The sequence below is a fragment of the Acanthochromis polyacanthus genome, chromosome 1 (genome assembly GCF_021347895.1).
Source record: "Acanthochromis polyacanthus isolate Apoly-LR-REF ecotype Palm Island chromosome 1, KAUST_Apoly_ChrSc, whole genome shotgun sequence".
Taxonomy (NCBI): domain Eukaryota; kingdom Metazoa; phylum Chordata; class Actinopteri; family Pomacentridae; genus Acanthochromis; species Acanthochromis polyacanthus.
Genome location: NC_067113.1, coordinates 25,056,669 through 25,072,322, shown reverse-complemented (window position 1 = coordinate 25,072,322; position 15,654 = coordinate 25,056,669). Strand labels below are relative to the sequence as shown.

At 38.6% G+C, this 15,654-nt stretch overlaps 3 protein-coding genes across 3 annotated transcripts; 2 read left to right on the top strand and 1 right to left on the bottom strand.

The window, feature by feature from the left end:
• The first annotated feature begins 466 nt into the window (after positions 1 to 466).
• Positions 467 to 5,488, top strand: LOC110951020 (rab GTPase-activating protein 1-like). Its single transcript, XM_051950439.1, has 7 exons — positions 467 to 696; positions 828 to 938; positions 1,757 to 1,861; positions 1,965 to 2,048; positions 2,208 to 2,279; positions 2,508 to 2,786; positions 4,767 to 5,488. Exons 1-7 carry the CDS (start codon positions 601 to 603, stop codon positions 4,995 to 4,997), a joined length of 978 nt encoding a protein of 325 aa, XP_051806399.1. The 5' UTR covers positions 467 to 600; the 3' UTR covers positions 4,998 to 5,488.
• An 88-nt stretch (positions 5,489 to 5,576) lies between these two features.
• On the top strand, positions 5,577 to 9,708 carry ebi3 (Epstein-Barr virus induced 3). The gene is made up of 6 exons (XM_022193417.2): positions 5,577 to 5,948; positions 6,379 to 6,493; positions 6,633 to 6,732; positions 8,087 to 8,204; positions 8,322 to 8,473; positions 9,262 to 9,708. Exons 1-6 carry the CDS (start codon positions 5,855 to 5,857, stop codon positions 9,415 to 9,417), a joined length of 735 nt encoding a protein of 244 aa, XP_022049109.1. The 5' UTR covers positions 5,577 to 5,854; the 3' UTR covers positions 9,418 to 9,708.
• An 8-nt stretch (positions 9,709 to 9,716) lies between these two features.
• odf3l2a (outer dense fiber of sperm tails 3-like 2a) lies at positions 9,717 to 13,812 on the bottom strand. The gene is made up of 5 exons (XM_022193430.2): positions 13,764 to 13,812; positions 13,251 to 13,361; positions 12,921 to 13,043; positions 12,151 to 12,292; positions 9,717 to 10,062 (listed from the first exon to the last, which is right to left on the bottom strand). Exons 1-5 carry the CDS (start codon positions 13,810 to 13,812, stop codon positions 9,717 to 9,719), a joined length of 771 nt encoding a protein of 256 aa, XP_022049122.1.
• Between the last annotated feature and the right edge of the window lie 1,842 nt (positions 13,813 to 15,654).

The window sequence follows — 15,654 nt, the reverse complement described above, 5'->3', positions numbered from 1 at the left end:
AATTATTGTGTAACATTTGCTCATTTTTCCTGCAAGTACATATTTTAGATCATTCTGTTTTGACTAAAAGCGATTACGTGATTCTAGCCCTTATTCTAAACAGCTGTCTTGGATTTGCTTGAGTGGCCTAAGCATGACAAAATATGAGTTCAGCGTGAATTTAAAGACGTTAACATACAAAAATTTACATTTTAGAGGTCTTCCTATGTTCTCTGCTGTGGCTAACGGGCACGAGCACAACGCAAAACATGTTCCTCTGCAGGACTGATCTGTGATTCCAGATATAAGGAAATTAATTCTGATTGTTCAGTTTAGCTATTTGAGATATAGAAAATTGTCATTTCAAGCTTTAAAAAAAAACCTTCCGCCTGCTATTATTCCTTCATGCATCTTAAATTATCATTTCCCCATGTGCTCTCTATCTTATCTTGTTTTTTTTTTGTTTTTTTTATCCCTATCTGGATCTCTTTCTGGGGCCTGTTCTCCATTTGTCACACTTATCCTACATCCGGCACAATATCTGTTTGAAGAAGATAGCTTTCTCCAGCTCCTTCAAATGTGACATTTTATTTTTATTTTTATTGCTGTGTTTAATAAGCCATGACTTTCTCCCCTCAGGTGCCAACAAAGAAAGCTAAACTGAAGGAATGCCGGCTTGAAATAATGGAAGATGAAGACCCTTTTGAAAAATACCTGGTCAGAAAAACCCATCAAACCAACACTGACTCATTTGAAATGGCCAGATATTGATTCTTTAGCTTTTTAAATGCTGGAGTTTAAGTTTACAGCCCCTGACAGATTTTTTTTTTTTGGTGTGTGGTTTGCAGAAAGAAAACCGTCAGCTTCAGCAGACCAGCCACCGTCTGGAGCAGGAAAATGACAACTTGGCCCACAGACTGATCACCAGCAAGATCGCCCTGAGGAACGCTCTGGACAAGGTACAATTAATTACTGCCCTTCACTAAAGGGTAAGAAGCCTGGAGAAGCCACGCAGGGAACGACCAAACTGTGACCCTCATAAAACTTTTACAGTTCTGCATTTCATTTGCATTTCATTACAATAGCTCTTTGTCATCTTGTTTAAAAATTTAAGAATGTGGGTTTAACTTATAATATATGTCTCTGCAGAGTGATTATGTACTTGAAAAAATAAGGTTTGGGCTTAACAAATTAAAACTAATACAGTTTGTTTCTATCTTTTTGAGTTAAAGCAACTTTTAATGACTTTGTGTTCAGATTAGCGGAGAATTAGCTGCTCCCTTAAATCAAGGGCATTGCTAATTAGCACTTAGTTAATGATTGACGCAATAAACACAAGTTTATAAGGTAATTATTTTCATGTCAAAGTATGCCGTAATTAGGAGCACAAGGTTTTAATTTGGCAAATTTTTTAAAAAAATGTAGTTGTTGTAATGTTAATGTCAGTAGGTAGAAGAGACAGGTGAAGAAAAAATAGTTATTAGACAATTTTATTCAGTTTTTTAATCTATGATTTGGTTTTTAAAAATATTTAAAGTGCATACAATGTTAAGTTGATGTAATTACCAACAGTATTATATCAACCAAACCTATCAAAATAAAGTTTGCAGCTTAAAAGGTTGATTTAAGTCAGTAAATTAGATTTTTTTCTTGCATCACGTATGGATATATTCCTTAAGTTATTTTTTAGAGTGCAGTTGTATGCGTGGCATGTTGTGGTTGCTGAATATAATCCTGGCTACAACAACAACCCGATCTGATTGTTGTGTTTTTGCAGGCGGAGGACAGAGTGGATGAACTGACAAAAGATCTGCTGCAGACGAGACATCGACTGCAGGCCACAGAAGAAGAGAAGAGAGGGAAAGAAGAAGAAACTGCGATGGTAAGAATGAAGATTTTCTCATGTTTGGTGGCTCTATAGCAACTTAAAGTCATTATAGCTGTTGTAGGCACAGATGAATGAAATCATTTTTCGCTTTTGATAGCTAAAGGAAGTGTTTCGGAGGGAGCTGGAGAAGGCCGAGCTAGAGGTCAAAAGGTCGTCGGGTATCATTGCAGATTACAAGCAGGTACGACGAATTGATAGCAGTGTGATTTCAATCTGAAAACTGAGAAACAGGCTGCCAACACTGTATAAATATATAATGACAGATATAATGCATTAATAAAGAATTGCTGCTGCGAAGGTTTTGCTCAGCGCTGTTAAAATCAGATGCTCTTTCCCTCAGATCTGCTCTCAGCTGACAAATCGTCTGGAGAAGCAGCAGGCCGCCCACAGAGAGGAGTTAGATTTGCTCAAGGTGAGAGTAGCACTCTCCCTGTGCAACTCTGCTGTCATCTGCCCTACTTTCACTTTCCTTTTACCTCTGCCATGTTTAGTGTTGAATACAACAATTCTTAATTCCTCAGTTGCTTTAATTTCTCATTAGAACTCATCTCAAACAGCAGGTAGATGGTGGTTCATCATGGTTGGGGCAGCAAAGTTTCATCTGGTTCATTTTGTGCTTCTCCCACCTCTCACCTTGCAGAGTGTAATGAGGGCTTGCTCCTGCTGCCAACATACTGTCGAGTCAGATGAGCTGTCCGATGCAGGTCAGAGCTGTGAAGCAGCAGGAGAGACAGAAGGCCGAGGGATGGCCGAACAAAGCGAGGAGGAGAACGATGCACGTTTTCGAAGAGAGGAGCAGAGGAGGGAGCAGAGAAGGGTGGACCGAGAGAAGGAGTCCCTCAGGGCTCAGATTAGGGCACTGGAGCGGGAGCTAGTCCAGACCAAGCTCCAGATGGTGGAAGCCAATTGCAAGATCCAGGTAAGACCAAGCCACTGCTGGAACACACTCATACATACTAGGAATCTAAGTAGTCAAATCCAGGTAAAACCTCAGAAGCTAATTATCCTTTGTTGCAAATATACCTTTTACTAGCTACAAACATGTAAATGAAATGTTAAACATGCACCAGGAAAATGATAGCCATATGATTGACAATATTGCAGGTTATTGCAGAGAATTAAAGGGTTATGCATACTATAATATGCCACGCCATGGTATCCTATGCTATGCCATACTATACTATGTTGTGCTAATATATGCTATGCTGTGCTATACTATACTATGCTGTGCTATTATATGCTATGCTATTCTATTCTATGTTATGCTATGCTACACTATACTATGCTGTGCTATTATATGCTATGCTATGCTATGCTGTACTATGCTTTGCTATGATATACTATTCTATATGTTATGCTATACTATACTATTCTATATTATAATATACTATGCTGTACTGTACTGTGCTATGGTGTACTCCACTATGCAGTACTATACTATACTGTACTGTGAAAATTAAGCTGTACTGTACTGTGCTATACTGTGCTATACTGTACTATGCTACGCTATGCTACATTATTCTATGCTATACTATAGTATGCTATTCTACACTATACTATACTATGCTATACTATACTGTGATTTACTATGATGTGCTATGCTATTCTATACTTTATCATAGTATATTATAGTGTGATATACTACAGTATTCTATACTATAGTATGATATATTGTGCTATTCAATTCTATACTACACTATATATATGCTCTGCTATGTTATTCTATGCTATACTATACTATACCATACCATGCTATGCTATGCTATACTGTACTATACTATACCATACTATGCTATACTATGCTAGTCTATATTATGCCATACTATGCTATGTTGTGCTATGCTGTACTATTATACTTCTCTACAATAATTTTCCCACATATCAACATAGGTATCAGCCTTTTAGCTTTATTCAACAGTAAAAGTGGCTTCTCTCCAGTATGTTTAACCCTCAGAACCTAATTATTGTACCTGTCTGCCCTCCTTTAATTTAATTTGGTAGAGATCAATTTGAGGTGTCTAACAAGGACGTTTGGCCCCACCGATGTGCTGCATTTTCATTAGGCATAAGCCCATGAAGAGAGAAAATAGGGCAGGATCCCCAGTCGGTGTTTTAGTAAGAAGTGTTTGACAGCAGTGAAAAGCAGAAGTGACAAAGAGGATTAGTGCAGGAAGCAATAGCAGAAATTCACACATAAAGGGAAAAAGGAAAAAACCGTAAGTGCAAAGGCTTTCTCTTTTCCTTTCACCAAAGCTTCTTTGCTGATTAATCCTACTTTTGAATTGGCACCTTAAACAAAAGTCTGAAATCAGGACAGCTTGTATGAGAATGTTATAATAGTATGCAATAAAACTTGTAACCTACTTGAACACCAGTAGATAGATTTCAAGCACATTTTGATCCTATACTGCAGTATTTTCATGTAATGAATGTAAGTATATATGAGCTAGAGAACTTAGTATCCATTAGTATATATTTTTTTCTGAGTCCACTACGGAACAATACATATGCTTTGATCAATCTAAATTTTAAGCATTAAGACGTAGGACTGATTTTCATGCACTATTGCAAAGTAGGCTTAATGGATTGACTCAAGCAATTCATATTTTTTTTAAAGATGTCTTTTCATTACACATTTAATATTTATTAATTTACAGCATTGAAATAAGTATTCTAATGACCTATCAGTATCGCTAGTATACTGCTTGTGAATATCAAATGCAAGTATAATTCTAAGGACAAAAAAGTGAGTTTTCTTGATACAATATAAAAACATCTTTCAGTAGAATAGTAAAACATGCTTGTGAGAAATACAAAAACATGACAAAATGTGAATGGATTGCAGCAAAGCCCACTTTTTATTTATTTTTTTGCTATATTTGTCCTCATACTCACGCAGGAGCTGGAACACGAGAAGGCAATCCTGTCCAACGATCTCCAGGAATCAAAGAACAGCTGGATCAGTAAGGCCTTCACCTCTCTGCGGACCTCCAGCGGGGGGCTTCAAGGCGTTAGCTTACCCAGAGATGGGGCTCCCGCACTGGGTCGGATCCTCCACGGTACCTCCCTCTCTGGATGGAGCACCAAGAAGCTGTCGTGGCCTCACAGAGACAATCGAGAAAAAGTCTGACAGCTTGGACTGTGAAGGTGCAGAAGACGTACCCTACCAGTCAAAAGTTTGGACAGTTATTTTATTTAATTATTTTGTACACTGAAGTCATCGAAACTATAAAAGAATACATATGGAATTATGTTGTACACAAAAAAATGTTAATCTTCAGTATTAGCCTACAATGTAGATAACAATACAAATAAAAAGCATTGGATGAGAAGGTGGGTCCAAACTTTTGACTGGTACTGTAAAACTGTTATGTAAATATTGTCTTTAGTGTAGCTACTGTTTCCTAACGTGCACTAGCTGGAAGAGTGGAGCACGAAACTATCAGAGGAGAGTACCTGAGACAGCATCTAGGTGATGTCACACAGGGACTTTCTTATCCGTTTACCACTTCACAATTACTGTATTCACTGATGTATTATTTTGTATAGTTGTAAATCTAATCCATGTCCCCTGAGGGGAAATCTTTCATTTGTAAAGAAATTAAATGTAAGATTAAAGCAAGTCTGACGCAAAGTTTTTGTCTATGACGTAAGGAAACGTGATGCATCAGTAGACACAACTCAAAACGGTTCTTTCTGAAGGAGGTTTTCCTGTGATACACCACACTGTTCCTCTTTCATTTTGAAACCAGCTGCTTTTAAAGCGCTGATCGGCTTCAGGTCAGACACACACAGAGACGAGGCTGAAATGCAGTTTGTTATCTCTGAACTTTGACACTGAGACAAAAGGAGGAGACCGTAACTGAGAGAAGCAGAGCAAAGGAGCAGCAGACTTTTATCCTGCACAAGTGACCGGCTGACGTCAACATTTATACGGTTATTCCGACAAATCATTAGCGGATAATTAATCCTCTTCTGACGGCTGCGATGTCTAGCAGTGTGCGTGTCACCGTTACACTCCTCATGTGTGTCCTGGGAAGTCAAGGGCTGGACCTGCTGAGAGCTACTGCAACATCAGGGAGTGAGTACCAGGCTGAGTGGGAATGAGCTCACAGTTTGTGGTGTTGGTCGTGTGTGTGTGTTTGCAACCTGCATGCTAAAATTAACCATTATTCTGTACTAAATTTAGCTTTCTCTGCTCTGTTTAATTCATGCCATTGTTTAAAATACTACTCATGTCCTGTCATTGTGGGGGCTTTTTTTATCGCCCTGCCTCTGGAAATAGAATTTTTTGAATGTATTAGTCGTGATAATGATTATGTTATAGCATATTAACATGCCAAATGAATTCTACTCTTTGTGTTTATGATCTCCATTTAAAATTTAAAGGTAAAAATAATGGCAAAACTCTAAACGACAAGAAAAATCAATGACATCAAAGCAAGGATTTAATATGAAACATACCTTTACGTGTTTCACAGTAGATGACTGATTATAATTTCTCCCACCAGATGCTCCCTCCACTCCCACAGTGCATTGCTGGTGTTCGAACTACCCGAATGTGACTCTCTGCACCTGGCCGAAACCTTCCCACTCCCCTCCAATGCACTACATTGCCACCTACAGGTAAATGTGCAATAAAAACTGTCTGTTTCCTGTGTGCTGTTGACCAAAAACCTGGGACCCCTTTCAGCAAAGCAGCCTCCGTTTGCCAAGTGTCACCAAAGAGCTCATTTATATGTATGTAAATGTTTGTGTTTATCAGTGAGAGACACCGAGAGGAGAGCACCCAGCACTGTCATCTCATCCCCCCTGACTCTTCATCCTCTGCTTCGATTTCAGCGTCTTCATTCGCCTCTGAGCAGGTACTAGTTTATTCACATTTGAGCCAACAGAAAGTACAGACTATCCTAAATGAAACTAATCGGGGCTTATTTACAGTGAACATGACAGTATATTAAAGTGTTGAGGTTACATACTGTACTGCTGATTCATAAAAACTCCAGTTTACAGTGGATTTTACTGAGTTTTGGAAAATCCCTACTTACAGTTTTTTTTTTTGGTAAACTTGCAAAAGACCACGGATTGGTTTCAGTTTTGTCTTGTGAGTCTAAGGAACAGTAAGTCAGCAAGAATTAAACAGCATTGGTTACTAATTATGCAAATCACGTGAGGATTTTGTGGGAATTCCCAAGATGTGCTGCATAAGCCACAAGACTCTGATTCACATAGTTGCAGGATATCTTATTTTACATTTTGAGTATGTGAATTTAATTCATTTCATTTTTTTAAATGAAGCTGTTACTGAGGAAAAAAAATCTGCAAATAATTTTTGTTTTCTGAATATTTTTTAAAACAATTCAGTAATAGATGTAAAAACATGTGAGTAATAAATACTAAATATTTGCAAAATGGTTAAAATGAGATTTTATAATCAGTGTGAGGTATGGGAATTTAATTTATTTTTAAATGAAGTTGTTGGTGTGCAAAAAAATCTGCAAATAATTTTTATTTTTTTTTTTATATTTAAGAAATATAATGAAAAAGATCTGAGAAATAAATTTAAAATATTTGCCAAATGGTAAAAAAAAAAAAAAAAAAGAGTTTATAATCAGTATGAGGCACAGGAACTTCATTTATATATAAAAATAAAAAAATTAAGCCATTGGTGAATGAAAATCTGAAAATTCTTTTTATTTTCTGAGCTTATTTTTAAAATTTAGAAACCTAATGAAAGACATGTAAACAATACAAATAAAATATTTGTCAAATGGTTAAATGAACATTAACATTATAGTCAATGTGAGGTATTGGAATTAAATACATTTTCTTCTAAAATAAAAAAAATAAGCCGTTAGTGAGTATGCAAATTATTTTTATTTTCTGAGCATTTTTTTATATTTTGGAAATATAATGACAAATGTGTAAAAAATAAAATATTTTCCAAATTATAAAAACTAGGATTTTTAATCTGGATTTTATGTCAGGTATGTGAATTTAATGTACTTGTTTTTTAAAAAATGAAGCTGTTAGTTTGCAAAATTCTGCAAGTTATTTTTATTTTCTGAACATTTTTTTAATATTTTAAAACTTTAATAATAAAAAAGAGGTAAGTAATGAATATCAAATATTTCCTGGGTGATGAAAATAAGATATTATAATCATTGTGAAGTTCCTGAGAAGGCTTTCATCTTTGCATATTATTCTTTTCTTTTCCAGCTCTGGCACTGCCACCTGCCCAACCTGAAACTTCTGACAGACTACATCATTAACATCACAGCAGTTCATTCTGGTGGCAGCAGCTCCCATCTAATGAGTTTTATGATGGAGGATATAGGTGAGAGATGAAATTATGGACAATTCAATCTACCCATGGCCTGACGTGATTGATTGCACCCTGAAAAGACAAGCCTGTGTTAATCTAAACTTCTGTTCTCTCTGTCTTACTCTACAGTGAAACCAGATCCCCCGGTAGATGTCCGGGTTTCCCCTCATAATATCAGAAACTTGTTGGTTCAGTGGTCTCCTCCCCCTTCCTGGAGCAACCTGGATATCTTCCCCCTAAAATACCACATACACTACCAGTGGGAAAACAGGAGCACAGATGTACGTATAAACCTCATCAAAGCATACTGGATAAAAGTGCAGTGTGATTTTTAAAAACTCCACATTTGACACAAAATGTACAAAGATTTCACACGTTGAAGCTCAAAATTACCTAAAAATTTTTAGGCAACCTTGAAAATGTTTTTAAAATTCCCTTCATCAGTGGAATCTTTGTATTTTTACCGACACAGCTGGTAGTTTGGTTGATGCTGCTTTCATTTAAAGCATTACAATATTCAGTCATGGGCTCAGTAGCTTTTCCTGTGGCTATGAAATAATAAATGGATAACACATCTGTTCAGAAGTGTTATATTTTAATTAATAATTACAATCTACAAAGTCATCCTTTGTAAATGAGTACATTATAAGTGCTTTAAAAGGCTTTAATGATTAATCGTAAGTCCTGAATAAGACCAAATTTATGCATCACCAGAACATTTGTCTTATCTTTGCAATCCACATATTCACAGCAGACTTTGTTGCTAATGTCAACATTTATAACTGCACTAATCCTTAACAGAGACTATAAACTAGCTGCAGGGATTTCTCCGCTTGGCAAGTTCCCATTAATATAAATAATACATCCTTTGGTTACAGCTTTTAAACTCTTACAAACTGTGACTCAACAGATAATGGTGCTGCAGATATTTACACCGGACAGATGCTGATTAGAAAGCAGTTTCTCTTCTCTACAAACGACAGCGTGCTCCATCATCACACAAACCTGTTGATTTTTAAACGCCGGATGTTAAAGCTTCATGGATTTTATTTATTTTCTCCTCCTCCAGCTGGGTCCAATTGAGGACACCAAGATTGAGCTGAAGGGTCTGACCCCAGGGAGGACCTACCTGTTCCAGGTGTGTGCCAAAGAGCTGCTGGGTCTGGGCGAGTGCAGCGACTGGAGTTTGCCTGTAAATATCACAGTACCGAGAACAAAACCTTAGGGACTCCCACTCACTTCCTCTTTTATTTCCCCATTGCCTGTTAAGCTAGCAGTGACGTAAGCACTTTCGTTCTTAGTCGCACAAACAATGCAAAGCAAAAGTTATTAATATTTGGTTTTATTTATAAGGAAATAACTGGATCTGTACAGTATACTGTGCCTAGTTGAATTAAAGTTGTTATTGTATTTTGTTTTACTAGGGGTTTTTGTTGAGTTTTTCATCTTTAAAAAATGATGTACGGGTAACATGGTGTGAAAAAGATGAATAAAAATAAGGCATTTGAAATAAATCCACGGTAGTCAGTCAGTTGCATCCACCACAAGTGGTGTGACGAACTCAGAGTGTCGGACTCCCAGAGTGAAGGATGGCGGTCTGGGGAGGTGCATGTAAAACCTCTCTGGGCTGTAGGTTCCTGGTCCGGGAATAGCAGAGGAATAATTGGGCCTCTTAGTCCGGCTCTGCATGGAGAAGGAGGGTTGTCGCTGGCGGTAAATGTCCGGGTTGGTGCTGTTGTACTTTCCTGGTCCAGGACCCCTGGAGAGATCCTCAGAGGGTGCTCCAACCGTCCTCCGGCCTGAGAAGCTGTAACTGGCACTGGAGGGTTTGTGGGGAACCTGACAGCCCAGCACATTCGGGAGACTGTAGCTGGTAGATTGAAGACAGAAATATGTAGGTTTGAAGGAACAGATTAAAAAAGAAAGACGGCTAAATTCAATATTGAGAATTGACTTAATATGATGTTGAAGATGCAGAATTGTGAATACAGTTTGCATCCTGTCTCCTCTCTCTGGTTAGGTTTAGGCAATAAAAGCAGTCTGGCAAAAGACACAGAAAGACCGGGGTTCTTGTTTAAACCTGCAGGGCAGACCTTTTGTATCCTCCTTCTTGTAATTATACTCACACTGTCAACACATGTTTATGATGTAATCCACATTGCAAAACATTTTCTTCTCAAGACTGCAATCCTTCCTCTAAATTCTGAGTTTCTCTTTTCCTTAGTTGCTTCCTATGGTTGTAGTTTATATAGTGTACTTCATTGCTTTTGTTTCCCTGTTTAGCTCTGACAAACCAGTGCATTACTGGTTAAAATGCATCACCCCTGGTGTGCAAATGTGTCAGTGTCGGCACTGACCTTTGATTTAGAACTCCGGTATACAGCAAGATACGGATATTTTATGGCTGTTGCTGATATGCTCAGTCAGCATTGTGTGAACTCTATCAAGAACTTGAATGCAACAAAAGTTCATCTGTATGCAAAAGTCCTATAGCTTTAATGTTAATAAGCATGTTGTGGCCAAAAAGCAACCTCCAGGATAGAAAAAAATCAAGCCAACACATAAGTGCAGTTCCTCAAATGGGCGCTTGAGGCTGTTTCCAAAAGTAGGCCAGTGTCTATAGACTTCCATGTTAAAATGTCAAACTTCACAGCAGTAGTAAACATGTTTACAACCTGGTGCAAAAACAGTTTTGCTCTCTATAGCTAGTTTCCCTTTCATGACACCTGTACCCCGGGATTTTTATTGACTCACCTGTTTACCTTGTATTAAGGTGTGAAGTGACACATAATAGAGGGTGCGATGTTGCCTGGAAAATCCAGACTGACTTTATTTATGTATTAATATAAATACAAATAAAGGCAGTCTGGCATTGTGATGACAGGAGACTATTTCAAAAAGGAGGGGCTAACGAATGCAGCTTGAACGAGAAAGAACCAATCAGCGTAACACGGATGTGACGCACAAACAAATCGACCTTGTAGTCCATGTAGTCCAAACAACAATGGCATGCAGCCGAGAAAGCATCGCGGTGAATGATTACTGCCGTTTTTGTCACAAAAATCTGCGAATACATGGGGTACTCTCAAGTACAACACTTATTTTTGAAAAGGCTACGCAACAAAAGACTCCTTCCGAACGATTAGCGGTGTTAGGAATAACTTTGTTAATGTTGTGTTTGGTTACGGGAGGTGTGCAGGTGTTTTATGGGTAATCCAGGCGCTGAAGATGACGCAGCATTAACTCCCGCCTCCCGTGCTATGATTGGTCGTACCAAACTTTCCCGGGAGGGAAACGCGATTCAATTCGCCCATGCCAAACTGATTCTCCTGTATCTCCTAACATGGAGATAGGAGATTACATGGAGAATCAGTTTGGATTTTCCAAGCTAGGTGCGTTGGCTTTGAGTGACAGCTTAATACCGTCATAGGACAGTTCAAGGCCCAGAGAAATCTGCTTGGCTCACCTCAGCTCAGGAAATCCATGTCTAACATCACAGAAGGTTCGTTCACCTTTATACACGATAGTCACTGCAATTTTTTTCCTGTTTTAAACCGAACCACAATCTACTCCTAACCTTACTAAGTACAATGAGTGCCAGATATAACTTTAATGAGATTTAGCAATGCTGTTGTCACTAGAAGTGGATACTGCTGCACTGAGAGACTGGGTGAACACTGAACTCCTAAAATGGTAGCCTGAAAAACCTGAGCAAATACACATTCAACATACTATTAATTTCTGGCAGCAGAGTAGTGCATGTGGAACTGAGTAACAAAAACACTGTGCTTCAATCTGTGAATCACCTGACAGCAATGAAGCTCAATGGCACAGAGGATTAAGCTGTAGACTATCAGACTTTCGCTTCACACACAGTTTTTAGCCGGATGAATTCACTGCTGGTTCTAGATTCACAGGCTTTAATCTAATCTTCATTCTGTCTGATCCTTGTCTTCACCTGTTTGGTGCTGGTACGACATCCACAGAACGATATCTGGTCCGAGAGCCGATAGTATAGGACGGAGGTCTGCGGTGAGCGTTGAGAGGTGGAGCCTTCTCTGGACTGTAGGCCCCCGGTCCAGGAGTCTGGAACGGCTCACCTAAGAAATAAACAGAAACTGGTTAGGAAACAATTATTTTCTGTGTTTAGCGTTGAGTTGAGCAAAAAAGCAAAATCCCTGATTGTGTGACTCTTGTGACAACACAGCTTGAAAACATTTTCTAATCTTTTTCTCATCTTTTGATGAAATGATGCTTCCAAGACCCCCTATGGGGAAGTTTTGTTGTTTGTTTTTTTTTACCTTGTTAACACGTCCACATGGTGTTTGCTTATATGCTGGATGACACAGCATTCGTGGACTATTGTATAGTATCGAGTATTTCTGGTTTGAACACCAGCTGTGTCACTGTACGGCTGAATTACCAAAATATTGCAACTTGTCATTGTGTAGCTAAGAGCAGTTTTAAAGTGTTTGAGCAGAGTTGAAGTTTAGCTGGTGTGTTTGAGCTGCAGTGAGTGGCGGAGGACTTTGTAGATCTACATGTTATAGGGGAAACGACAGTGTAGTGTTATATCTGAGGGTTTTGTTTTTTTTTTTGTAGAAAAACTAATAAATATGTAAGATTGAGACACAGAGGTTAGTTTTTCGGGTTTAAAGCAACAACTTTCTATAGTTAACTAAATCAGAGTGGACTGTGTGTTTGGAAAATGTGTTTCATTTATCTCACGTTTATTCCCTATAAGCTTTCCTCTGCCCAAAATGGAGTAGGATGGGGTGTCCATGCGGCCAAACCGGGTGACTTTAGCATCAATAAGGTACCTTGGTCCTGGGCTGGAGTCCACAGACACCACTACAGGAAATACAATCCACAAACCATACAATTTAGCATTTATAAGATGGTACGATGTGGGTGTAAGTATGTGTAGTAGTAAGTGTTTATTGCCCAAAAAAGTTAACCTTACTCTTTTAGGGTCAAACCTAGGTCACTGCCGACCAGCTTCACAGATAAAACACATAGTTTTCTGTGAGATTTACAGATTAGCATGTGAAAACTCACTGGCGCTGCTCATGCGGCTGTGGAAGGAATACGCTGGGCTGCTGGGTTTTGTAAAGTCATGGTTCATGTATCCAACTGTAGGGGGCAGAGCGTAGCGTCCAGGGCCCGGGCCTGACGACCAGGAGGAGAACATTGATGAAAATGATGCAACAGATTGAGCTCCGAGCAGCACTATAGCACCACCCGCCTCTCTTTGGCTCCGGCTGTGTTGCCTCTGATGATTTCCATATGGAGCTCTTTGACTTATTTTCTATGGTTACGCATTTTAACGTTCTTCCTCTGCTTGTTTGGGAATGAATTCTAAACAAAAGTCGAAATCTCAAACAAGTATGGAGCAACGAGTGTGTAATGCTGTGAGAGATTTCAGAGCAAAAACAGTTAGGCTGTAATACAACCCATGTGCATGTATAACACACACACACACACACACACACACACACACACACACACACACACACACACACACACACACACATTGCCTCGCACACAGGCACACAAATTTCTCAGACTGACCTCTTTCTCTTGCAGAGATAATCGGCCGTTTCTTCACCACCTCCTCCATGCTCCGCCGACTTCTTTCTTCCTCTGCTCTTCTTTTTGGGGTCTGCTGTCACTTCAGACACTTCCCTTTCTTGCGTGGCTCTTTCCAGGTGAGCCACGGCCTCCCAGGCTGAATTATTCATGACCGTGAGGTGAAGAAATCCTATCTTGACCGAAGACCTGGAACGCCCCAGCTTGTTCTCCACCTTCTTTTCTCCATTCCACCTCCACCAGGATACAAAAAGTCAAAGTTTAAAAGAGGAGAACCACTCATTCTTTGGGATTATCTTAAAGAAAGTTGGATAAAGAGAACAAACTTTGCTCTGTAGATGCATCTGCCCAGCTGATCAGGTGCACATTCAAAGAGAAAGTGCTCCGTTGATATTGAATCTTAGAGTGCTGTAACACTAATGATATCAGTAACATGTAATGAAGTTAATCTGCCATTCAATTCCAAGGCATTAGGTTACTACACTGCTACATGTGTAGGGAACCCACTACAGTACGCATGCTGTAACTAACAGCATCTTAGCACACATGCTATTAACAATGAAAGGACTTAGAATGGTTTGTGGCTGAAAGTGGATATCTGACAAGCTGAAAATTACTGTAATGAATAGCATTAAGCATTAAACGTCAGCCGTTATTTTCCCCATGCTGGATATTTAGGTGGTACAAGTACTTAAGAACAGTAATTAAGTACTTTACATGTATGTCATTGTTTCTTCTTTGTATTTTACTCCAGGCAGCCTCTTTAAATTTGTCACCTTTTTCCATTTAAACAATCATTCTAATCATAAAATAGGCTGAAACTTACATTTTCTTTTATTACAGAGGAAAACCATCTTCAATATTATTAATTTTAAAAACTGAAATAAGAGTGGCCTAAAAGTGCTGCCTGATTTTAAAAACTAACAAAAATCATGCCTCTTTGTCAATAAATAGAAAGGACTCCCCATATGGTCAAATGAAACTTTATTACCTGTTGAAGCAGTATCAGATAAAATAAATGACTCTGCCCAAAGAAAAAGATTTGCATCCACCAGCAAGGATGTTTGGGGTCTTTTTTGATCCTTAATAATTTCGGTGCAGTCCCTAATCCGTAAAAACATGAGTCACAAGGGGAAATTTTTCTGATTACTTTCGGAAATTACTCATGCACTTTGCCTAAGTAGACTTCTAAATGTACGATTTCTGCTTGCAAGTAAGCACTTTCATGTCGTATTGCTGATTTAATTCACATAAATGGTAAAATATTATTTCTTCCACCAGTGTCAGAGCCTTAAAAACAGTATTTCTCATCTTTGAAGTTGAAACGTGCTGGGATTTAGTGATAAACAAATAGAACAACACAATATCAGTAAGACCGGTATGGTAATATGCATATATTTTGCAAAAAAAAAAAGAGATAAATGTGTTTAAAATATGTGCATGAAAAGTTGCGTCAGTGCTCTTGAAAAAATAATCTCTTGATTGAGGAAAATGTTGGAACCTAAGATCGGGTGTGCAGCCAAAAAACTCCTCCATATTCCACTTGGGACTGCTCTGTTAGCACCCACACATCATATGAGAAGTGTCAGAAAAGCTCTGAAGAGGATTAACTTCTGACAAAACAGTTCACTCTCTTGTATCAGGTAGAAATTCCCCCTCTTGCTTTCCCATTCTCCTGATTCTTGAAGGTAACTAAAGCCTCTAGAGCAGAGCCATGACCAATAAAAAAAGCCCACAGTGGTTAAATATTAAGTACCAATGACTGACTGGTCGCAAGTACGGTAACAAGACTCTGCTGTGTCACAAGAAAGAGAAGAACTCAGGTGGGTCCTGACAGGAAACACAGCTAGTAGCTCAGGTTTCTTATATAAAA